Source organism: Pseudoliparis swirei, chromosome 8, assembly GCF_029220125.1.
Source record: "Pseudoliparis swirei isolate HS2019 ecotype Mariana Trench chromosome 8, NWPU_hadal_v1, whole genome shotgun sequence".
Taxonomy (NCBI): domain Eukaryota; kingdom Metazoa; phylum Chordata; class Actinopteri; order Perciformes; family Liparidae; genus Pseudoliparis; species Pseudoliparis swirei.
In genome coordinates, this window is record NC_079395.1 from 12,517,602 (window position 1) to 12,542,042 (window position 24,441).

Here is a 24,441-nt window from a genome sequence, read left to right on the forward strand (position 1 = left end):
TGGGTAAAACATAAATATATATATATTATTTTTTCATCAAAGCCTCGGGGAGCTCCAACAGAGGTGTTCCGGAGCCGCGGGTTGTCGACCCCTATTCTAGCTGAACAAAACCCATCAGACATCCCAGAAATTCTTCTGGGAAATGTAACTTCTGCCAGTAGGGGGCAGTGTTACTCTACTTTAATAGTTGTGCTGCCCACCACAGAAGAAGAAGACCGCGGAGACGATACATAGCCAACTGCTTCTTTTTCAGCATCCTCGGTCTCCACCATCGCTTCCCTTCGGGCTTAACGCCAGAAACCGGAGTTCGTTGTCATCTGTCTACGTCAACCTAATATCTGAGACCAGGTATTTCATTGTGCCTCCATGACTGTCGCGTTCATACGGGTCAGTTAACGGGACCGGAGAGCGGAGAGGCTGGGCGTTGCTTCGCGGTGCGACCGTTACTCGGTCATTGTGACAGGAGCGAGGCCTGCCGGCTGTCATGGAGATTAGCGCGCTAACGCGGCTAACGCTCAACTAGACGTCTGTGCTGAACAGGGTAGCCGTTAATTGGATTTTAATAATATTTGACAAACCATTGAGACCGAAGAAAAATCTCCACGAAATAAGCGATGTGTGATGAAAAACGCAATTAAATAGACACAATGGCGAGTTTACATTTGTATCTGCATTTTTAGTTCCGACTGCAGTTGTTGGTTGGAGCGTTTCGCTTTGCAGCCTGACACTCGCGACACGAAGCTACCGTGATGAGAGGATGAATGTGACCTGATGAAGAACGATGACGTTTGTATCTGCTGACATGACTAACCCAGCCGGGCCATCAATAAAACGCTGCTAGCTCTGACTCTTAAGAGTCAGTAATAAACGTGTATTACTGACTCTTACACTACTAATATTCATTTGTAAACATAATATATATAATGACCTCGCCCTAATAGTTTTAGGTTGTATATTTCTTCAATAATACCCCCTCTCATTCATTTCACGAGGAGAAAAGAGATAAAGATAACATTGTTATCTGCTGGTGTTCACATGTTCCCAGTATGACAGGCCCAGGGTGATCAAAATCACTGATATATGTGTAGTCTGCCCACTGGAAAAGCTGAATTACTGGTGCTAATGTTCACAGAATTACTTGGAATTGTTGAATATATCTATATCACTTAGCACCAGTCTAGAAACAGCAAGCCAGGAAAAAGCTTGCTTTCTTCTCACATGATTTTAATAATAATTGATTATTCTGACTACCATCGTTGTTGGACTGTTTGAAAATGGGTTTCGGGCTCTTGGAAATTGCGATGGGCATTTTCACAATTTTCTGACCTTTTTAAAGTCCAAACAATTAATTGATCATAAAGCAATATTCAGATGGACAATATTTGTTGGATGGAGTATAACTAGACACCCTGTGAGCTGAGTACTAATTTGCTGATATTTAGTTGAGTCGGAGCTTATTTTGAGTGAAGCAAATTGATGACTATAAGAATTTAAAGAGAAAAAAATGGTTGCATTATATCTTGAAGAGTCTCCATATTGCCCTGTAACATCTTCTCTTCCTCCTGTAGTATGTCTGACAAGAGTGAGCTGAAGGCTGAACTGGAGAGGAAGAAGCAACGGATCGCGCAGATCCGAGAGGAGAAGAAGAGAAAAGAGGAGGAGAAGAAAAAGAAGGATGTAAGTGGTAGAAACTTAAACGTTTCTAATATTGTATGTATCGCTGAAGAACAGCTTGGCTGCTGCTTTGTTTTGAGCTTGTTCTGTTCTCTGTAGGGAGACGCAAAGCGAGGAGCTGAGGCGGGAGGGTCCTCAGGTGGTCATGAAGACTCTGACCTGGAGAGGAAGAGGAGGGAGGCGGAGGTGCTGCTGCAGAGTGTCGGCATCAACCCCGACATACACCACGGTAAACACACAATGCCACATGCTTCTTCCTTTGTTATCTTTCACCCTCACTTATCTGCCATCGATTTCTGGTTTGCTTGATAGATTTGCAGTGTTTGTAAAAGTCCCCTCTAACTTTGTTGTCTGGCTTGGTTTCTGTCACTCCCACCCCCCTCACACTGTCACTCCCACACCCCTCACTCTGTCACTCCCACCCCCCTCACTCTGTCACTCCCACCTCCCTCACTCTGTCACTCCCACCCCCCTCACACTGTCACTCCCACACCCCTCACTCTGTCACTCCCACCTCCCTCACTCTGTCACTCCCATCCCCTCACTCTGTCACTCCCACCCCCTCACTCTGTCACTCCCACCCCTCACTCTGTCACTCCCACCCCTCACTCTGTCACTCCCACCCCCCTCACACTGTCACTCCCACACCCCTCACTCTGTCACTCCCACCTCCCTCACTCTGTCACTCCCACCCCCCTCACTCTGTCACTCCCACCCCCCTCACACTGTCACTCCCATCCCCCTAACTCTGTCACTCCCACACCCCTCACTCTGTCACTCCCACCCCCCTCACTCTGTCACTCCCACCCCCCTCACTCTGTCACTCCCACACCCCTCACTCTGTCACTCCCACCTCCCTCACTCTGTCACTCCCACACCCCTCACTCTGTCACTCCCACCTCCCTCACTCTGTCACTCCCACACCCCTCACTCTGTCACTCCCACACCCCTCACTCTGTCACTCCCACCCCCCTCACACTGTCACTCCCACCCCTCACTCTGTCACTCCCACCCCTCACTCTGTCACTCCCACCCCTCACTCTGTCACTCCCACCCCTCACTCTGTCACTCCCACCCCTCACTCTGTCACTCCCACCCCCTCACACTGTCACTCCCACCCCCTCCACTCTGTCACCCCCACCCCTCTCACACTGTCACTCCCACCCCCCTCACTCTGTCACTCCCACCCCTCACTCTGTCACTCCCACCCCTCACTCTGTCACTCCCACCCCCTCACTCTGTCACTCCCACCCCTCACTCTGTCACTCCCACCCCTCACTCTGTCACTCCCACCCCTCACTCTGTCACTCCCACCCCTCACTCTGTCACTCCCACCCCTCACTCTGTCACTCCCACCCCTCACTCTGTCACTCCCACCCCTCACTCTGTCACTCCCACCCCTCACTCTGTCACTCCCACCCCTCACTCTGTCACTCCCACCCCTCACTCTGTCACTCCCACCCCCCTAACTCTGTCACTCCCCCACCCCTCACTCTCTCACTCCCACCCCCCTCACTCTCTCACTCCCACCCCTCACTCTGTCACTCCCACCCCTCACTCTGTCACTCCCACCCCTCACTCTGTCACTCCCACCCCTCACTCTGTCACTCCCACCCCTCACTCTGTCACTCCCACCCCTCACTCTGTCACTCCCACCCCTCACTCTGTCACTCCCACCCCTCACACTGTCACTCCCACCCCTCACTCTGTCACTCCCACCCCTTCACTCTGTCACTCCCACCCCTCACTCTGTCACTCCCACCCCTCACTCTGTCACTCCCACCCCTCACTCTGTCACTCCCACCCCTCACACTGTCACTCCCACCCCTCACTCTGTCACTCCCACCCCTCACTCTGTCACTCCCACCCCCTCACTCTGTCACTCCCACCCCTCACACTGTCACTCCCACCCCTCACACTGTCACTCCCACCCCTCACACTGTCACTCCCCCCCCCCTCACTCTGTCACTCCCACCCCCCTCACACTGTCACTCCCACCCCCCTCACTCTGTCACTCCCACCCCCCTCACACATGATCTGAACATTTTACATGTTTCTGCATGACACCTCAAACCTGCCATTTATTTTCATTCTCTCTTCTCTCCCCTCTGTCTGTCCTTTTGTGGTTTGTCATCCTTACTGCATGCAAACTCACTCACTTCTTCCATACCTCCCTCACTCACTCCCTCACTCACTCTCTCCCTCACTCACTTTGACTTACACACACTCACAGCTCAGCCCCTGAGGGTAGTAACAGGAGATACATGTCTGTTTCACTACCTAGTCCCTGCCCCCATGTCTCCCTCCAACAAATCAGTGGGCAGCGATGCAGGAAGCCAAGATTCTGGGGATGGAAACGCAGGACCAAGGTCTGTGTGTGTGTGAATGTGACAAAGATAGGGATTGGTTGTTTACGGCCAGTTTAATGTCATTTTGGTTGTACCTGCATGCCAAGTGTGTGTGTATTAACATGGTAAATATACTTGATACATTCTGACCTCCTTTCCTCTTTGCCTTTTCACCGGCACACTGGCGTTTCTCAATTAACACACACTTCATTATCTCTTCTCTGTTTGTTGTCTTTCACATTTCTTAATTGTCTTTTGCGTTTTGTTTTCATCCTCTTGTCTTCCTTTTTCTTTCTGTCTGTCCCGTCTTTCTCTAACTAACACCACCTGGTGGTTTGGCTGTAGGACATTGCATTGGGATCCTGACCCCTCTACTCTGCAACTGCACTCCGACTCTGAGCTGATGGGGTACTGCTCCTCCTCCCTCCTTTAGCTTGTCTTCCAACTTTATTCAGTTTTTGTGGTTTCATCTTAGGTTTGTCTAAATGTGTTAGTATTATGTCTGTACATCCTTATTTATGTCTCTAGGTGTACAATGTTCATTGTGTTCTGCTTTGCATTGCAAACCTTTGTATGTGTGACCTTATTTCCACCATGGTATGTGTGTGTAGACGTGGAGCCGTGAGGCTGGGCATGTCCAAATTGACCCAAGTGGACTTTGCCCCGAAGGAATTAGTGTCCTATTGCAAAGAAACACAGACAGCCACGGAGGCACTGACGCACACCGATCAGAAAGCAGGTAAACAAACATATAAAGTGCCTTCCTAACTTCCTACCATGGTTTAATCAAAATTGAACAAGAACCAAACCAAATCCAAAAAAAATTCCAGATGAGGAAGAGGATGAGGAGATAACTGCTCGCCCAATTGGAGAGGATGCCCAGGAGGAGAAAGATGAACATGGCGAACAGCAAGAAGAGGGTAAGGACAGAAGTTTGTAACACGTAAACTGAGCGTGGTTGATGACGTGTTAGTCGTTGGTACCAATAACTTTGACAGAAAATCCACTGTGCTTTAATAATATTCTGTTTTTTTCTGATACCTTTATTGAATTCACATGTGTGTGTACAGACACTGCCAAAGAGCTGACAGAAGAAGAGAAGCTGCAGGTCCTGCACTCCGAGGACTTCCTGTCATTCTTCGAGCGAGGCAGCAGAATTGTGGAGAGAGCTCTCGCTGAGCGTGTGGACGTCTGCTTCGACTACAGCGGCAGAGATCTAGAGGACAAGGAAGGGTGAGGCGCACAAAACCTTTGTAGAAATAGTTGAGATAGAAGATTAATGTTAGAAAAAGGCCGGCTTGATAATCTTTACTTTTTTCCGGGTCGGTGGGCAGTGATTTGCAAGCCGGTGCAAAACTGGTTCTCAACCGACAGTTTGCAGATGAGCGCTGGACTAAAAACAGAGTGGTCACCTGTCTCGACTGGTCACCTCAGGTGGGTCATGTTTGTTATTGATCCTCACAGAGAAAGTCATCTTATTAAATATCCAAAACCGCACAACTGGCAGAGCACTGTGAACACTGGGCTGATGTTCCTCTCAGTATGCAGAGCTGCTGGTGGCCTCGTATAACAACAATGAGGATGCTCCCCATGAGCCTGATGGAGTGGCACTGGTCTGGAACCTGAAGTACAAGAAGGACACACCCGAGTACATCTTCCACTGCCAGGTAAGGACATCATTTAATTGCAATTGTGTGACAAACATGGCATTAGGACAGTATCTCTCAGAGAGTTTACATGGGACGTCTTCATGGCCGCGTGGTTACAGTGCAATGCTGCATTACTGCAACACAACAATGTCCCAGTTTGAATTGTAGACTTCAAAACAAACATATTTACTTTTTCTTCTTCTAGTCAGAGGTGATGTCAGCTGGGTTTGCAAAGTTCCACCCCAACCTGGTGGTGGGTGGGACTTACTCGGGACAGATTGTCTTATGGGACAACAGGAGCAACAAGCGCACCCCTGTTCAGAGAACTCCGCTGTCTGCAGCTGCACACACAGTAATGCTCTGGAGGGCTCGCGCCTCCACGCCTACACACTCTCACACACTATTTAATTCAAGATCTTCAAAACAACTGTGTGTTTGTGTGGTGGTATCTCTGCCCCTTTACATCTGGTAACTTGTGCTGGTGAGTGTATGTTGTGTTCCTGTCTCACTGTGCTCTGCTGTGCTCAGCACCCGGTTTACTGTGTGAACGTGGTCGGAACCCAAAATGCTAACAACCTGATCAGCATTTCCACCGATGGCAAAATGTGCTCCTGGAGCCTCGACATGCTCTCCCAGCCACAGGTACAGTGCACTTGTGTGGATAGATTTCTGACACTCATGCTATCATACATATCATATTCCACATATCAGATGTTAAAGTCTGACCCTGTGCGTGGCGTTCCCTGCAGGACAGTCTGGAGCTGGTCTTCAAACAGAGCAAAGCGGTGGCCGTCACCTCCATGGCCTTTCCTGTGGGCGACGTGAACAACTTTGTGGTGGGGAGCGAGGACGGCTCGGTCTACACGGCTTGTCGCCACGGGAGGTGCGTGACCTTTGACCTCGATAGCACCACATATTGGTGCTGCCACTTATGACAAATTTGGGAAAAGCCTTTGGCGGGGAAAGAAGGTAATTAGCAGAAGCCCTCTATTTGAATGTGCGTTGCAGCAAGGCGGGGATCACCGAGGTGTTTGAGGGCCATCATGGTCCGGTGACCGGGCTGAGCTGCCACAGTGCTGGAGGACCTGTGGACTTCTCTCATCTCTTCATCTCCTCCTCTTTTGACTGGACTGTCAAACTCTGGAGCACGAAGGTGAGATCGTCACAGTCACCTGCGAGCTGTTTAGTAAATCCACTTTCAGTCACAATACTTAACAACATCACTCCAATCCCCCCTAAGTTCTTCCTGTTCTTCTGTCCAGAGCACACGTCCATTGTACTCGTTCGAGGACAGCTGTGACTACGTCTATGATGCCATGTGGTCTCCAACACACCCGGCTCTGTTTGCCTGTGTGGACCTGGCCGGACGGCTGGACCTGTGGAACCTCAACAATGATACAGAAGTACGCACACACACACAAGTCACTCAATACGACCTTCAGTTCACCCCCATAACTTGATATTTTGGGAAACGCGCCTTTTTGTTTCTTCCCAAGAGTTATGATGTCAATGTTGTCTTCTACCTTGATTAAGCATATTTCCTCTGGATTAAATCACAGCATTTTTGGTGAAAGTTCCTCATATTATTCCATAACAGCACATCTACTGCTGGCCGAACATGAATCTCTAATCTCTAATCTGGTGTGTGTTTTTGTTTTAGGTTCCCACCGCCAGTGTGTGTGTGGAGGGCGCTCCGGCATTGAACCGCGTTAGATGGGCTCAATCTGGTAAAGAGATTGCCACCGGGGACTCCGAGGGGCAAGTGCAGGTCTACGACGTTGGGGAGGTGAGATGTTCTCCCACATTACGATGATATAGTTCTGTCATTTTGGCGTCACTCTCTCTCGCGTTTCCTTTCCATGCTGATTATATGTGATGTTCTTGGTCTCTGCAGCAAATCTGCGTGCCGAAGGCCGACGAGTGGACGCGCTTCGTCAGGACGCTGGCTGAGATCAATGAGAGCCGAGATGAAGCCGAGGAACTGGCCAACGTCTGATGCTATAAAGGCCACACTGACCACTGCTCATACATTTCCTTCTAGTACACTACGCCACCTATAGCACACGGCTCGACACTGCCAGAGGAGCAGCGCTCTCCTCCCTCTGGTTTCCAACTTTTCCACCTGTACATGAATTGGCCTGAGGAGATTTGCAGAGCTAGAATGGATAGAAAAGATTTCGATGTGTTTTTAAATGCGGGAGTTTTAGAGGACAATAAATGTCACGTGGAGTAGAACAGAAACAGTCAAGTGGTTGAAAATTAACGGCAAAGGAAAACACGGAAGTGATTTTCAGCCTGGGTGTGACTTCTAGCTTTGAGAAGATCCTCAGGGCTCCAGAAGCTGCTCTTCTCCTGAGGCCTCAACCAAATCAGCCCTTTTTTTAAATATGCAAACCTTTGTACTTGCACCTTTTTATTACCATTTGAGTGTTTTTACATGTTTTAATATTTTCCAGACACGCTTGTGCACATGGCTGGCGAAGTGATTCCGTCGAGCTAAAAGAAAGAAAACGTCTCCATCTGATCCACTTTATCCTCAACACTTGAATCTGATGATCAAAACAGCGACTGTGGTTACACGTGCACTCTGGCCTGTGCAGAAGTGTGTCATTCTTACATTTCAACCACGACGGTATTTAATATTTATTCTGGTGGTTGCTCTTATTTAAATATGTTATGTATGGTTTCTAAAATGCTGCTTTGTACTAAAAGCTTTAGTACATTACTAAGATTACTACACGCTTTTTACCAGGCAAAATCTGTTTCTACACTTGCCTTGAATTTATTGACACTTATGATTTAAAAATGTGATTTCTGTACCAAAGGTTATTGTTTTATACTCTGTGCCGTTGTAAATGAGTACAACAGTTTCCTGACCGTTCCTCTTTATGAGGATCTAAACATTTAGTTTTACCAGGCGGTGCAAAGCTGAGGTTGGAGGCGAATGTAGCTTTAACCACAGAACATGAATCCAGTTTCATTCTTTTCCTTTTCCATCCGATCGTTAATTCCCTCCAGTATGCAGCTGTCCAACCTCAGCAAACTGGGAGGAGTGTCAGCCTCTAACACTTCTCTTTATGTATCATATGAGCGCTGTTGCTTCCATATTTGATGACATGATACAACATGAAGATCAGTATTCTGCATTGACTAATTGTACTGTACTCTTTCCTGTTACTGATACAGTTAATGGTTGCACTTTTCCAATGGAATAAAACTCACTCATTGGTCAAATTAAAACCATATGGATGATTTATTTCAATAAAATACAGTGACCGAGTTGAGATACATTAAATGTATTAATACCTAATTCCTATCTCATGATTCTTGTTTTATCAAGAAAATCCTTAATTCAAAAGATCTGTACATCAGTCAGTGGCCAGGACCAAAGGCCCCACATTCCCAGTGACTGTATATACCGTTGTCTTGGATCATTTTCCTTCCTGTGGATGAACTGTCTCAAGACAGTTTTACAATATGTACAGTATCTAGCCTCCTGTGGAAGGAGCGATCGAGAGTAAAGCCCAACACTATGATGAACAATCTAATATTTTCTATGCCCGCTGTTCAATAAGAGAAGTCCCGCTCGCACCGAGCCGGAAAACAGAAGGAAAATCAAATCACCTAGTCATGAAAGAGGGGAGTGCCGAGGCTCCGTTTTATACGAATGCTGGAGAGAAGAACACAAAAGATGGAGCTGCCAGGAGCGTCCAGCCACCGAAGATACAACACAGCTAGCGCTCTGGTCCCGTCGCTGCCCGCGCGGTTACATCCACAGCTGCAGCCAGCTCCACCTCTGGACCGGCGGAGCACATCGTCACCTGCTGTTGCTCGTGTCTAAATGAACGACCTCTATTCCTGGAGTGTGTTACAACAGTGCGTGTTCTGTTTGTGTATCTATCAAGGTGTCTGGCTCCTGCGAGAGGAGGAGAGGGATGGCAAAGTGATATGCAGGTTCAGGCCTCTATGGGGCCTGAGTCGGCGCCGCGGCGACTGGCTCCGAGTGGTGGATGGAAACCACGCCGGAAGACTTGAATTTGGGCAGGTGGAGGCCAAATTTGTTCTCCACACCGGCAAATGTTGCTGCGGCCAGGCGGTAGCCTCCGACATGGTCGGCGTTAATGGGAGGAAGCTCGGAGATCCGAGACTTGGGTGTGGGATCAGATCCTGTCGGGCGACTGCAGAGAGGAGAGAGGGAGAGTCATCGCTGTGCTGACATAATGGCTTTGCTGAAACATACAAATAATCCAAGCAAACAAAATATTTCTTGTGAGAGTGAGATGACAGAAATTGAAGAGAAGAAAGCGGGCGATCCAGCATCAAGAGTCGCATGTCCTGCATATCAAACCAAATGTTCTGTATTTCCATGACGACCATGGATCCTATAAGTGCATGATGCATCCTCACATGTCCCCGACATCCCTCCCCCTCTACATTTGTTTTTTTAAAGGCAACATAAGTGAATTAAGTGTTCACTCTTCTTTTGAACAAACACATGAACTTACTGTCCTCCAAAATCAACGTCGAACCACCGCTGCAAGAGCTCATAAGTCACCAGTGTCACGCCAAACTGGGGAGAAGACCGGCACATACGAGCTGGAGAAAAGACGGAGGAACAAGTCAACACGGTTTCATTGCAAAGAAGCGGACACACAGTGTGTCGATGCGTGTGCACAAACACGCACCTCCAGCTCCCTTCCACAAAGCCCTGAACCCCTCCTCCTTCATTATCGTCCTGAAGCAATCAAGGACTCCTGTGTAGGAGGTCTGTCCGGCCCTCGCTGCGACCTGCAGACGTGTCTTGATGACATCGGCAGGCGTCACCAGGGAGGCTGCAGGGATACCTGGGAAATGACAGATGACACATGTCGCCATGACTTAAAGGGCAGTAAAAGGTCAGTAATAAGCAATAACAGCTAGTTTATTAGCATTGCTTATTTCTAAGGGGTGATGAGAATAGTTTACATTTCTACATTGTAATATTTCATAAAATACAGCGCTGAGCTAGGTCTCATGTCATTATCTGAGGGTACCTGCGATCGCTCCGGCACTGAGAATCTGCAGTGGTCCCAGCCTGCCTTGGTCGTCAGCAAACAAGGTCTTGAGGTGGGCGTACGAGGGGAAATAGATGGCAGAGAAGGGGATGTCTCTAAGGAAACATGCTTTAGCACCCTAGAGAGAAACAAAGCACAGACGGATGTCTGAGACTGTGCTTTAGAGTCGAGTATGAAAGAGGGAGGCAAAGAGAAAGAGCGCATACCTGCCAGACGGAGTGAGCGCCAGTAGGTTAAATGGGGCTCTTTTCTCATACTGTTGGCACTACGAGCAAACAGCCCAGGGCGGCCCGAGAGAAGATTGTGGTACACGCAAAGACACTTTACCTTGTAGAGGCCGAAGAAGCCAAGCTCGCGGACCACGTTGACTGCGCTGACCCGAGGCCCGGTGGTGATCTCGCCTGCCACCTGCAGGCGAATCTTCACAATCTCCAGCGGGTTGGTGAAGATCACCTGAGAGCCGCCGGCCTGGAGGAATGGGGACAGGGGGAGCTTGATCACGCGGCACATTAAAAATAAGATGACTGCTCTTGCATCTCACACGTACGCAGCAGCTGAGGGAGTCTTGGTCGTGAAATGTATCAAATAAAAACATTATTATCGTGATCAATCATTTACTTTGTCATTTCCTCAGACAGTAAGGTGTGCTGGGCCAATGTGTGTAAGGATAAACAAGCCTATTAAAAACAGAAACAAATGTTGCATTGGATGATGGCAATTTTACTCTGGGTAAAATGATGCATTGCTGTCTGTTAGCAATGTCATTTAGAAGTCTGCAAACAGGTTTTTACAACAGATAAACCAACTGCATGCAGGAGTGTGTTACTTTTAAATGGCCTTAACAACAAAGGAGGGACACACACTCAAATAAAAAGACTGCATTTCTTCTCATCTAGTGTTCGTGTGTACAGAAGTGTCTTGGATGTGGTACTTACACAAGCACCGGATAGAATCTCAGCAGCTAGCGGGATGGTGTTTTCCTTGTTGGTGAACTTGTCTCTGATCAAGTCATTGACCTGTGGGACAGAGACGACTCAGAGTAAAGCTACAAATCACGGCATCATTTTCATCCTGCCTTTGTATATTCCCCTAATGTGATGTTTTTAATCCTATTAAATTTAAATGTACTTAACTTTAATTTTTTTACTTAATTTAACTTATCACCAATTTTTTTTTAAAATACGTACATGTTCATGTTCTATGAATCAACATATATTTGTAACAATGTAACATAAGTGTGCATGCAAAGTGAAATTGAAGAGGAGGATTGCACGTGGTGTGTGTGTGTGTGTGTACTCACTGTGAGTTTGATAGCTTTCTCAGGTGCTACACCTATAAGCTGAGGGACCAGACCTGGAGAGCATCAGGATTCATTAGTATAGATGTGCAAACAGCAGCAAGAGAGGAATCCGAAATATAGAAGATAGAAACAAGACTTGAGGTCAGAAACATAAAGGTAGAGACCAACCTAGAAAGGTATACACATAAAAGGTTGATCACTATGGGAGTGTATTGTAGTTAGACTGATGTAACATAGCCCCAAAGAACGAGTACAGCAATAGAGATTCTGCTAAGATTAGACGGAGAAGGATACTGCATCACTTTAACAAGTACAAATAGAAATTATTTTAATTCATCTAACAAATTGAAGTCTTCATTTGAGAGTCTTAGTGGGGATAAAGTATCTGAAACAAGAAACTTAATCTGTAAAATGTATATTTTAAATTCAAACAGGGCAGCCGCGGACAGCACTGCAGTTTCATGATGAACAGATCTGTGTTCAAGAAATGAAGCTCTGCATAAGTTCAGACTGGAAGGCCTCAGCCAGGCTGGCCTCTCAGACCTGTTGAACAGCTGGGCGCCCCCAGCCAATAGCACAGAGTCACACCCACTTTGTTAGCCTATCAGCTGTTGCCATCTCCTCTAAATGTGCTGTATTCCCCGCTTCTAGCGTTGTGCTGCCGTTTCATGCAACCATCCGCCTTCTCAGATTCAGCACCCCGTCTGCATCTCCAGCAGAACCTCGAGCGCCACCACCAGAGTCTGGACTCCTGGGGAGATTAATGTATTGCTCCCGCTCAGGGCAAACAGTCGGAAATCTCCTCGTTGACTTCAAGCGCCAAACAAATGATGTGTAACTCATGAACACATCCATCATCTGGCATAATAAAGTTAACTTGCATGGAGAGGAAAAGTTATACAAGAGTGGAGAAAGATTACATTTACAGCCAAGACGACTGAATGAAGGAAACTTCACAGCTGTCTTACCTCTATAGAAGCCAAAGAAGCCCTCGTAGCGGAGCACCTTCTTAGCACAGTCAAAGCTGTTCTTGTACATCAGCTCTCCAACAAAGGACCCAGTGGACCTCTGGTTCTGCATACGAGTCTTCACCAAGTCGATGGGGTACACTGCCGTTGCTCCCGTAGCTATGCAAACACACACAAAATCACACTTAATAATATCCAATGTGAATTTGACCGATGGGATGTGGCTGTGCATCCATCAGACTGCCACCTGCCTCTGGCCACGGGGTAACTCACCTCCGGCGATGGCGCCGAGGGAGAACCTGTAGGCAGATTCTGCAACCTGGAGCCACACGGGCCTGGAACTGTCCCCATGGGCCTGATGAAAGGAAATCCCGTATGGGGGCATTATGGAAACACTGAGGACATCGATGATGCCATCACAGTACATTTGTTGTGTTGTTGTGAATAATAAAATATGTGATATGTGATTAAAAAGCTTTGGTGTTTAAAGATATTTAACAAGTAACTGCTGATCTCATTTTATATACATTTTATCTCAAATTTGGAGTTTTACGTACCTGTTTTTGTGTTTCAGCCAGGTGATAAGGCAGGCATCCTTCCTCTAGTGGAGCAATCCTCTCAATATCAGCCAGATTCAGGCGCCTGATACACATGCGTATGTCCCGTTATTTACGTCACTGTCATCATAATCTTTTTTAATAAAGTATTAAACTGAGTATCGGAGTGAGCGTTACCCTGAGGGGGAGTGCAGGCCTGACAATTGGTACAGGATGTCAATTTCCATGGGAGTGATCTGACCAAATCTGTTGGCAGCATGAACGAACTCCTCTGCAGAGATACCAGAATATTACCTTATATAATAACACAGTACTGACACACACACACACACACACACGTGACATATTTAGCTGTTAGTCAAAGACACAATGTCACAACAAAGTGAGCGCAGTAAAACAATCGGGGCACCTTTAGTCAGGAGCGTGTCCTTGCGCGTGCCAGCCAGCGTGCTGTAGATCTTGCGAATCAGCTCCATGTTGTTCAGGAGGGAGTTGAAGGCGTTGAAGTAGGAGAAGCTGACCAAGTGAGAGGTATTGCCACCTGCAGCCTGGCAGAAGAAAGGCAAATCAGGTAATGGTTTCCCGATGAACAATACATTTGTGTTTCTTATATTTAACTCTTAATGAGAAAGCAAGATTCAATTACAAATTTAGAACGATCAGAGATGCGTTTATCTGAAAACAACAATCATCCTCAAGTCAATCAGAACGGAATATTTTACGACGACAGTGAACATTTTAAAAATACTTTCAGAAAGCTCTCTGTGCACACACAAACACTCACAGAGACAAGGTTCTCCTCCACAAAGGGTGTGAGCACATGGTGTCTGATGGTGGCCATAATGTCACTGAAGTCCATGGCGGAGATGACGCCGTTCTTCCCTTTGTCCTTCTGGGCAAACGCCTGCCGTGCATGCTCCAACTGCAGCTCCTAAACCCATAAAACAACAAGGTCGTGTGTAAATACAGTATGTCAAACTTGATAAAAAGATATATTGGGGGGGATAAGTGTTTGTGTGTAATCCGCACACCTGCAGGAACTGGGTGAACTCGAGGTAGCTGAGGCGTTTCTTGCGGTCGTGTCCAAAGTGCAGACGAATGAACTCGCAGTCCCAGTTGAAGGGAATGTGATGGTGCACGGTGGTCTGGCTGAAGATGTCCCGTACATTCTCTGCAGCAAAAGAACACATTGAAAAAATAAATTAATAATGGATCGTTGATAAACTATCGTCAAATCCCATCATCTCAATGCCATAACATAATGGTGTGTGTGTGTGTGTGTAGAAACAGTGCATGAGAGAGATTATGTAAATCCATCCATGTGTAATAATTTAAGACCGAGAATTAATCTGGTTAAAGATGCCATGTTAAGAAATGTTTTCTTTGCAGAGAAAAGTGTCAAATGCTGGGATGGATTCAGTGCTTCTGTTTTTAAAATTAACTTTTTGGATTTTAGCAAATGGCTGCAATAAAACAAAGAGTGAACATTTTAAAGGGGTCTGAATACTTTCCGTACCCACTGTATGTGTATATATATATATATATACATATCACTGTTCACTGGAAAGAATGTTTTCATCTGTACTAGCTTAAAAGTGTGCTTCTACTTAATACTGAGCAATGGGTCTGAATAATTATGACCATGTGATATTTCAGTTTTTCATTTGCAAAAAATTGTCTGTCCAGATGGGGTGCTGAGTTACTTTAATGAGAAATAAAATGAATTTATTTTAGTCAATGGCTGCGATGAAACAAAGAGTGAACAATTTTAAGGGGTCTGAATACTTTCAGTAGCCACTGTGTGTGTGTGTGTGTGTGTGTGTGTATATATATATATATATACACACACACACATGACACATGTGTGTATTTTGTAATTTTGTTTTGATTCATTTAAATCATGTGAATTAAACTCAAATCCCTTGTGAAAACACAGACAACACATCGATCCATACCAAAGGAAATGTTTCCGCTTCCATTCTTGTCAAACAGCTGGAAGGCTACGATGAAGAGCGTGTCGGGCGCACACAACACCGACTCAAACGCTAGAAACTCCTGGAACGAGATCAGCCTGCCAGTGATGGTGGTGGAAGAGAAAAATATATATATTTTGTATATAATGTCAAACAAACACATCAAAGACTTTGTAATGAAGCAACTATCAGATCATACAGTATTAGTTCACACAGAACTGCAGGCACAATCTGTTTTATCTTTTCTTAAAGTGGAAATAATGGCATGTGCTAATCAGACACGGCTCAATAAACTGTCAATTAGTAATGACAATCTGTGCATGTGTGTGTGTGTGTGTGTATCAATTCAGTTTATTTGATACAGCCCAATATTACACATTACAAATTTGCCTCAGTGGGCTTTACAATCTGTTCACATACGACATCCCTGTCCCAGGACCTCACATCGGATCAGGAAGAACTCCCAAGCAATAGAAAAAACTCTTTCACAGGAAAGAAACCTCCAGGAGAGCAACAGAGGGGGATCCCTCTCCCCGGATGGACAGATGCAATAGATGTCATGTGTACAGATGACCAGTGTTACAGAATATGCCAATGAGTATGACAGAGTAGGTCAGTACATACCCGTCCTTTGTGGTGTCGGCCACAGCAGCGATCAGCTGTACAGTTTTGGGGTTGTGGTGGATCTGCGTGTGGAGCCCTAGGTACCTCTGGACGAAGTCTCCCGAGGTCATAAACCTCTCTCCCTCCGTGTCTGCTACGCTGGCATACTGAGGAGAGAAACCCAAACCACTTCAGCATGAATACCTTAACGTGACTTTATCACATAAACTATAACAATTGCTCTTTATCCGCAGTTAAAAACCCACAAACAGAAGTGTGTGGTTTAACAATAATCTGTACACAGTGTGGCCCCTTTTACATAATCTGGAGTTGATCCGTGTCAACAACATGACCTCATAAGCTGCGACAGCTTTATAAACCTCACAGCGCCCAAGCTAATGAGCTGTTTGGTCAAAGGCAAGTATTTATAATTATTACTGAAATAGTTAAAAGAGGAATATTTGTAGGTTAGTAGCTCACAAAAACATCAGCTCTGTTATTGGTCTGTTTTAAAAAGTGTGTTGGGGATCAAAGCTGCACCTGAATAACCAAGGTCATTGATATTTCAGTTATGGCGTGACCCGTCAGAACTGCAGCGAGCCACACGGATGTTTTTAGCCTGAGCGTGTGGGCTACTTGATCCATCAGGGTACCGACAACAACCGGCCCACACGACGATCACACAGTGAGTCACATGCTCACCACACTGCGGAGCAAAGTGAAGGTTAACCAGTCGCTCCTGTTACATCTCATGGTCATACACAGAGCACTCTGCCTTCATATGACACCGTGCTCTCCGATCCGGCCAGCACAAGAACATTCAGGTCCCTGCTTTTGCTGGACGAGAAGCAGTAAAAAAAAAAAACTGACATGTAACCAGAGACCCTCAGAATTAAAGTAAGAGTCTCTACTGAGCTACCTAATGTATAGTCAACCAACCTATGCCTCAGAAGCATCAACACTGTCCCTGAACATGTCGCCATGATCATAGCAGACTGATTGAGAAAAGCAGCAAACTGAACGGAAACCACAATTCACTTCACAACAAAAACTATGAACCACAATCATGTTCAAGCTTCTCTAATACCGTCTGAAAACACGATATTAGGCCAATTGATGAATACAAATAAAAAAAGACAAACTAATCAGGTTTAGCTGTAAATGCTTTAAATGTAACAACAGGAGTCTGTGCTGGACCTTTAACTGTGGCTAATGCTGTAACTCAAACCCCATGACAGACAGACAGCTGTGCCCAAGGAAAAACAGGGTGAGCCGTTTTCTGATGGATGTGCACACACACACACACACACATATATATATATATCTGACATTGACCAAAAGAAACATTTGAGAATACCAAATCTGTGCAAACCTTACCTTCTGAAAGATTGATTTCAGCTCACTTGGGTCCCCGCGTTTGGTAGATTGCACCTAAAAGAAAAGATGGCATTATTCGACTGTACTGCGTTTTCTCATCCTCTTTCCCTCTTCACAATCCTTTCACACTCCCTCAATCCCCCGCAAAAAGCTGCCGTTTAAAACCAGTTCTGCAGGCGGTGTGGTGGAGATGAACCACAACAAGCTAGCTGCTTCGGGCTGCTGTCTCCTTGAGACGGCCACTGTTGTGAAGGAGACCCGCCTCGCCGAGGCTCACACACCGGGCTGCACCACCGCTTCCGGCTCAGGCGGAGGCTGCAGCTGGGTCGCCGGCTAGCAGCTGACACCAAACGACCCTTACGAAGGGGACACACACCGCTGCAATGACACGCGACGCGTTTAAGCGACTAAATGCGGGAGCGAGAGGACAAAATAGACCGAGACAGCCGCCGTGACAAGAGGCCACGTCACTCCGGCGTTTGTGGTTGTATCCCGGCGGAGGACAGACGAGTCTACCGCCGTTTAGCACTCGCTAACTCCCGAGGTTGAGGGTGTTTCATCATCAAGGCCAGCCACCGCCAGGGCGACGGCTAGCCCCGGGGATGTTACAGCCACGGAGCACCGCGCAGCGGGGACGCCCGTTCCCGGAAGTCGAGCTTCGATCCTTCGCGCGCGAGAAAACGAGTCGAAGACACACAGACATGTTCAAAGTAGAGGTTTTAAAATCGCCCGATGCCGAAGTCACCTTGACCGCCATGCTGATTTGACGTCACGCACAGTGAGCGAGGAAGGCGCAGACGTACGCCCTCGGACTCGTCGTGTAACGTTCGCGTGAGAACCGAGCGGCGCGGTATCCGAGTACACCCGAGGCAACGCGCGCGTGCACACAATCTCTCTCTCTCTCTTGCGCGCGCGCACACTGAGACTGATGGAAAGGGCCCGAATTGCACTATTTCGAAATGATACATTCACAAACTTGTATATGGAACCTGCACGCTCTTTTCTCACCCCTTCGCCACGAATACTAGTATTACTCTAATAGGAATTTAAAATGCCGCTCGTTAGCTTACCCTATAATTATACATCATCATGTATTAGCTGATTTATATTTAGTATTAATAATGTGAATGTGCAACGTAACTAGCATACCTAATATTGATGTAAAAACTATAACATGATTGACTTCCAAAATGCAGTGGAGTAGATGTATAAACTAGCATCAAATAGAAATACTATACTTCTCCACGCTGATAGTAATTTTACTTCACTTTTAAAATCACGTAAGCACCTTCACATTGTGGTTAAGTGCGGCAGTAGTGTATTGGCATTCCACCGGTGATTGCTACTACTACTTGTGTTGCTTTTACAAAATACCAATTTGCTGATAATGTCATAGCCATTCCTGTTACTTCTACTGCTGCTGCTGCCACGAGTAATGCAGAGGCTACTTATTTCAAGTAAAACATTTTATCAGCACAAAAACAAACAATACACTTTCTCATTGACCTTAGCTATCTAGATGTCAACAGTGTTTGTTGTCACTGATAAGGCAGTGACCTGTTACAGTGTCTCCACTACCTTCACTGTAGCACTAGCCATATGTGTCATGTGACTTTAAACATCGCTGTAAAGTCACCTGATGTAACAGGTATTGTCCTATACAGCTGTTCGTACTACTTTTACTTCAGTACAAGTATCTGGTACTACACATGTATTTCCCTTTACCACTGGACCCTTTAATAATAATAATAATAATAATGATACGACATACTATAATAGAAATTAACAGCAGAAAAAACATACTGAAAGATGACCAAGCTCCATATGTGAATGTTTTCGTGCCAACTTTATTGGCCAACAGAACGATTTGTTACACAAACACAGGAAAATCATCACAGAAACATAGTTAAACAACACAAATAAGTACCAAAGAGAACTGAATCAAACGTTGTAAAAGTATAAATGAATGAGGAAAAAATTAAAGGTCATTAAAATGACTCCTTTATACTCTTAATATGGATTGGAGAGTACAAAATACTTCATATTTGTTGAACGTAGCTTTTTTAGTAACTGTGAGTCGTGCATCACGTGACTTCACCACGTGACCAATAATAAAAGAATATGGCGGCGCACTGTCCTGTGGGACTGGCAACAAGATCAGCAGGTACTGAACTAAAACACGGTCCAAACTCAGATAGACAGCGACGATACGAGGCAGCTCGGGCCACCCTTCTTCTCGTGTAACGTAAAAACGAACTAGTTGTTTCAGAAGTTTATTAAAACACGACAGCAGCAGTGATATGTAGTAAGGGTCGAGGTTGTGTTTTGTTATCCGTTAGCTAAACTGTGTATTTGGCCGGGACTTTGTTCATGGACTCATTAGACAGTGAATGATATTATATTATATACATATACACAGTTAATGTAATAGCGTCCAGTACTACACCACCATTATGACCTCTGTACTAAAAGATCCTAAAATTCTAGTCAAAGTAGACAATGGTGGATGTTTTGGATTTCCTGATCGTGGCCACTGAATGTATATGTTCCTTACGATTTCCCCCTGACCCCTGTGAACTGGTTATTTGCCCCCGTGTGCTCAAAGGTCCCATTGCACAAAGGATACTGTACTTTGTAGCTTCATTATTTATTAGCCAGTTCTCTTATGCACATGAGTGACACTTAGTACATGTTCTAATACTGCATTGTTGTGTGTGGGTCTTAGTCATTCATATAAATTACAGTCAAACTAATTTTGAATGGAAATGTTTGTCCACTGAATGTTGTGAAGCTCACATTTCTGAAAGTTTGTTCTGTAATAGCCTGAGATAGATATGTCATAAACACTTCAATATGTTAATCTTCAGTATCAGAAAACGGAAACAGCCAATAAAAACCTAAATGATTGAACTAGGGCTGTTCACTCTTAGTTTGGTCGTTTTTCTCTCAGTGGACTAGCAGTATAAGTCGATTTTTTATTATTTGCTGAACGTCTTATTTCCAAGAGATGTTTGAGCATATTTCTGGTATCTTTGTGGATCATTTACGTTAACAAATAAATGAGTCAACAAAATTGAATGTGTGTTTGTCAAACTAAGAATCTTTTAGTCAAAGTGAACCCTACATTATACTCAGCAGTCGGTCTGACCTCTATTTACATATATTATTTTATTTTATTCCCATATCATTTTGTGCCTTTATTAGATAGTAAAGAATTAAGATCCAATGCTACAAAGTTCACTGTGTAGACTCAAACTGGGAATGATGGGGTTACCCCATGCTGTTACATATTTTAGAAGAGGCGCATCCGCCACGATTGGAATCACATTTTCATTGTTGTTTATTTGACTAAAAAGACAGCACTGGTGAGGGAGGATGGGGCTCAACATAATAATTAACTTTCTAATTTGTATTCCGTGGCTCTCCTTTTCACCAGGACTGGGTGGTTTCCTGCAGAGAGTTATTTCTTTAAGAAGCTGTGGTCCCCCAAAATCCCTACTGTGTGCCCAACGTCGGCACTTCTTCTGGAGGAAGTGGAACAGTTCTCACAATGTAGTTCGTCCAGCTACTGTTAGGCCCGCCTATGCAGTACCCAAGGTACAGTGCCCTGTGTTGTTCTGGCCCTGCTCAGGCAAGTCTGCTAATTCCATACTGTAGTTTGGTCTCCAATAATTACTCAGATTTCGGATGAAGTCTTAGGACAACAATAGGAGCCACCCTTCTTATTCTGTCTTTCTTTTTTTTCTGACTGCAGCACATTGTGCAGCCTGACTATGTGAGCCGTAGACTGGTCCCTGAATGGCCAGACTACATCGAGATCAAAGACCAAGAGCAGATCGAAGGTCTTGCCAGAGCCTGTCAGCTGGCCAGACATGTGCTGCTACTAGCTGGACGCAGTCTGAGGGTAAGCACCACATCACCACGAGTAATGTTTGTGTGTACGTGTCATCAAAAACAACATAAACATTTTGACCTGTGACTTCCAGGTTGGTATGACAACGGATGACATCGACCTCATCGTGCACCAAGAGACGATCAAGCACAATGCCTACCCATCCCCTCTCAGATACGGCGGTTTCCCCAAGTCAGTCTGTACATCTGTGAACAACGTAGTCTGCCATGGCATACCTGACAGGTAAATGAGCTGGACCTTAACTCATACTTGCATAATTTTGAGATGATGGGTGTCCCAACTTTTCATGTCAGGGCTCACGTCAAGACAAGTTTGTGTCCTGTGAGCCTTTCGATTGAGAGACTTATAATAAATAGTGAGTTTTAAGCACTGTGTGCTGTTCACAATAGGAACTGCATTTGAGTCCAGTCAGCGGGCCAAATATTATTTAAAATAACCAGTAACTCTCTATATACATTTACATGTCCTGATGACACCCATTATTGAGGTGCAAACACAATATTTTTGGTTGTTAAATTTCTTTCTCTTTGTCTCCTGCCAAAACTATATTCTACCAATGGGAAAATAAACGGAGCTACTGAGAAAAATAGTTTGATCTCAAAAGTCAAACACATTTAACCACATTGTCACGAATGTTTGCCCTTAAATCTTTAAATGTTGGACCTTTTATAGAAAGCTTTGATGATTAACTTGGTTGAGAAGTTTGAATAGTTTCTTATCATCCAACATGACTACATCATTTTGTAATCAAATAAATGATTGGACAATTTGTCTTTTTATAAAAATATAATCAATACAAAATATGCTGTAAAAGTTAAAAAGTACCATGTTGATATTAGCATTAATGGTATTATTATGCAAAAGTTGTATGTTATTGAAAATGTTAAGGATTCTCTGTGTATGCATGATTGTTTTGTTATATGCCGTGTCCTGCAGTCGGCCGCTTGAAGACGGAGATATCATCAACGTTGATGTCACGGTGAGTTTCTGCAGACACACAAACAAACTTAAAGACATTACTGCAAACGTCACCAGTCAGTCAGAACAGTGCTGCCCCCGAGACTGACCTTTTCCAATTCACGATAGGTGTATTTAGATGGTTACCACGGAGACACTTCAGAAACCTTCTTGATTGGCCAGGTGGACGAGGTCGGGCAGCGATTGGTGGAAACTGCCAGGCGCTGCCGAGATGAGGCCATCGCTGCCTGCAAGCCGGGTGCACAGCTCTGTGTTATAGGAAACACGATCAGGTACACACGCGCGCTCACACATACATGTACAAAAACATACATACCATATAACCACGTTGGCGGTTGCTAGTATGCAAACTAATATTTTGTTGTTCCTCTGGCAGTGAAATCGCCCACGCCAGTGGTTTTCAAGTGTGTCCTTATTTCATTGGACATGGAATAGGTTCTGACTTCCATTGCCATCCTGAGATCTGGCACCATGGTAAGTCAGAGTCTGTGGTCAGCAGAGACTTGGACAAGAGCACCGGCACTTATTTGCATCACATGTGTGTTTGTGTGCATGTGTACTCTAATCAACTATGGACTGTCTTATTAGAATGTATATGGCATGCTGCAATAGTCATTGTACTGTAAATCGTATTGGACTCTGGGATATTTATAGCTTTGTGAGCAGAAGAGACTTTGTGAGACAAGGATACTGACAACTAAGGGGGACTAATGAGGGAACTAAAAACTAAACCATGCCCATGTGCCGAAGGGTCTTTGTAATAAATGAAGACATTTATTTTGTTCTCTTTATATTTTCAGCTAACGACAATGACATGAGCATGGATGAAGGGATGTCTTTCACGATAGGCAAGTTAACTTTCTCAGTGTTCGTGTGCACATTAAGACGCAATGGTGTATGACCGTGGTGCTGATGTCTGTTCCCATGTAGAGCCCATACTGATGGACGGGTCTGCAGAGTTTAGAATCCTGAAGGACAAGTGGACCGCAGTGACTGCAGATGATAAAAGGTTTGTGCTTGACAAACATAAATGTCTTGTTTTTTCTCAGACTAAATGGATTCTCATGCGGCATCAAGTAAAAGCCCATATAACCACACATAGTTGTTTTTACATGACCGTTTGTGTGTGGATTTTAACCGAATGAGACACAACTCAAGATGTATTTTCAAATTTCACACTCTCAAAAGAGCGAATAAGGATATTTTCCCATATGTTTAATTTGTGTTTTCTTAATTGGCATTCATGCAGGTCAGCTCAGTTTGAACACACTGTGGTCATCACGTCTGACGGAGTGGATATTCTCACTAAACTACCCGAAGAGAGCAATCTGGTACCTGAAGGAAACTAACTGAAGTTCTGCTGACATCTCTTTACCTCAAACTACCTGAGATAACAAAACACTGTTTCAAGAACTTGAGTGGTGATTCACCGAGACACACTCAAAACGAGTTTCTACCTGTGAAGTGTCTTGAAAGACTGAGCTGCTTCGACAGGAACAAGTGGCTTCTGGTGCATCTAATTGCTGAAGTAGAGATCGATGTATATCATATATTTTTATTATAAGAGATGCCGATCTTCATTAAATTTCAGTCTGTTTTTTTGTTAACTTATCAGCAGGTGACCAGTTTAGCCAGTTTATTTATTTTTTTCAGATTTGTGTGATCCTTTATGACGACTATGAACGCTTTAATGTTGTACATGCTAGCTCAATTGTATTTCTGCCACTCAAGAGAGACAATAAATTGTCCTACACAATTTGAAATCATCTTTATTTTCTTTATTTTTTGTCAAAGAACAAAGTTTAGATTTGGACATATAAAATACATTTCTTGCATGCTAAATAGTAAGGTGGTATGGGTATTGAGCAAAATTCGCTGTTTTAAAATCAAAATAGGTCATCCACGTGAACCGTGTAGATCCAAAGAGTTTTTGTTTGAGGGGGGGGGGGGCTCAGTTTATTTATTCCTCTTCAAGATGCTCAGCCATTGGTAAAAAAGTAATCAATAAGTCATGTAATAAAAAGTTATAAAAAAAAGTAATAAAGTA

At 44.9% G+C, this 24,441-nt stretch overlaps 3 protein-coding genes across 9 annotated transcripts; 2 read left to right on the forward strand and 1 right to left on the reverse strand.

Annotated features, from left to right (window-relative positions):
* The first annotated feature begins 239 nt into the window (after window positions 1-239).
* Window positions 240-8,981, forward strand: LOC130197684 (dynein, cytoplasmic 1, intermediate chain 2a-like). Of its 4 annotated transcripts, none has more exons than XM_056420490.1 (17): window positions 240-348; window positions 1,569-1,677; window positions 1,774-1,903; window positions 3,908-4,043; window positions 4,368-4,430; window positions 4,634-4,761; window positions 4,853-4,942; window positions 5,093-5,255; window positions 5,357-5,456; window positions 5,564-5,689; window positions 5,877-6,023; window positions 6,200-6,313; window positions 6,421-6,554; window positions 6,680-6,824; window positions 6,934-7,074; window positions 7,332-7,457; window positions 7,566-8,981. In XM_056420490.1, the coding sequence occupies exons 2-17, from the start codon at window positions 1,570-1,572 to the stop codon at window positions 7,665-7,667; spliced, it is 1,953 nt and encodes a 650-aa protein (XP_056276465.1). In that variant the 5' UTR covers window positions 240-348; window position 1,569; the 3' UTR covers window positions 7,668-8,981. The 4 variants fall into 4 exon arrangements, with proteins under 4 accessions (XP_056276465.1, XP_056276466.1, XP_056276467.1 ...); XM_056420491.1 differs by having other exon boundaries at window positions 3,959-4,043; XM_056420492.1 differs by lacking the exon at window positions 4,368-4,430.
* On the reverse strand, window positions 8,901-18,350 carry LOC130197683 (electrogenic aspartate/glutamate antiporter SLC25A12, mitochondrial-like). The gene is made up of 18 exons (XM_056420489.1): window positions 18,249-18,350; window positions 17,504-17,557; window positions 16,148-16,293; window positions 15,506-15,621; window positions 14,582-14,721; window positions 14,335-14,481; window positions 13,960-14,098; window positions 13,728-13,821; window positions 13,551-13,635; window positions 13,267-13,348; window positions 12,994-13,152; window positions 12,026-12,078; window positions 11,661-11,741; window positions 11,053-11,193; window positions 10,705-10,843; window positions 10,357-10,515; window positions 10,177-10,267; window positions 8,901-9,849 (listed from the first exon to the last, which is right to left on the reverse strand). The coding sequence occupies exons 1-18, from the start codon at window positions 18,258-18,260 to the stop codon at window positions 9,636-9,638; spliced, it is 2,052 nt and encodes a 683-aa protein (XP_056276464.1). The 5' UTR covers window positions 18,261-18,350; the 3' UTR covers window positions 8,901-9,635.
* On the forward strand, window positions 16,303-24,151 carry metap1d (methionyl aminopeptidase type 1D (mitochondrial)). Of its 4 annotated transcripts, none has more exons than XM_056420497.1 (10): window positions 16,303-16,811; window positions 20,940-21,134; window positions 21,258-21,407; window positions 21,490-21,638; window positions 22,353-22,395; window positions 22,503-22,666; window positions 22,771-22,868; window positions 23,195-23,242; window positions 23,325-23,403; window positions 23,644-24,151. In XM_056420497.1, exons 2-10 carry the CDS (start codon window positions 21,087-21,089, stop codon window positions 23,741-23,743), a joined length of 879 nt encoding a protein of 292 aa, XP_056276472.1. In that variant the 5' UTR covers window positions 16,303-16,811; window positions 20,940-21,086; the 3' UTR covers window positions 23,744-24,151. The 4 variants fall into 4 exon arrangements, with proteins under 4 accessions (XP_056276472.1, XP_056276470.1, XP_056276469.1 ...); XM_056420495.1 differs by lacking the exon at window positions 16,303-16,811 and adding an exon at window positions 19,033-19,667 and having other exon boundaries at window positions 20,940-21,100; XM_056420494.1 differs by lacking the exon at window positions 16,303-16,811 and having other exon boundaries at window positions 19,699-21,100.
* The last annotated feature ends 290 nt before the right edge of the window (window positions 24,152-24,441 follow it).

Coding starts and splice junctions, on each gene's coding strand:
- LOC130197684 (XM_056420490.1), top strand. CDS start 1,570: ATGTCTGACAAGAGTGAGCTGAAGGCTGAACTGGAGAGGAAGAAGCAA. Junction 1,678..1,773: donor AGGAGAAGAAAAAGAAGGAT/GTAAGTGGTAGA, acceptor TGTTCTCTGTAG/GGAGACGCAAAGCGAGGAGC. Junction 4,762..4,852: donor GCACACCGATCAGAAAGCAG/GTAAACAAACAT, acceptor AAAAAATTCCAG/ATGAGGAAGAGGATGAGGAG.
- LOC130197683 (XM_056420489.1), bottom strand. Junction 14,722..15,505: donor AAGCGGAAACATTTCCTTTG/GTATGGATCGAT, acceptor CTTTTGCTGCAG/AGAATGTACGGGACATCTTC. Junction 13,822..13,959: donor GGACACGCTCCTGACTAAAG/GTGCCCCGATTG, acceptor GTATCTCTGCAG/AGGAGTTCGTTCATGCTGCC.
- metap1d (XM_056420494.1), top strand. CDS start 20,879: ATGGGGCTCAACATAATAATTAACTTTCTAATTTGTATTCCGTGGCTC. Junction 21,101..21,257: donor CCGCCTATGCAGTACCCAAG/GTACAGTGCCCT, acceptor TTCTGACTGCAG/CACATTGTGCAGCCTGACTA. Junction 22,869..23,194: donor TCCTGAGATCTGGCACCATG/GTAAGTCAGAGT, acceptor TTATATTTTCAG/CTAACGACAATGACATGAGC.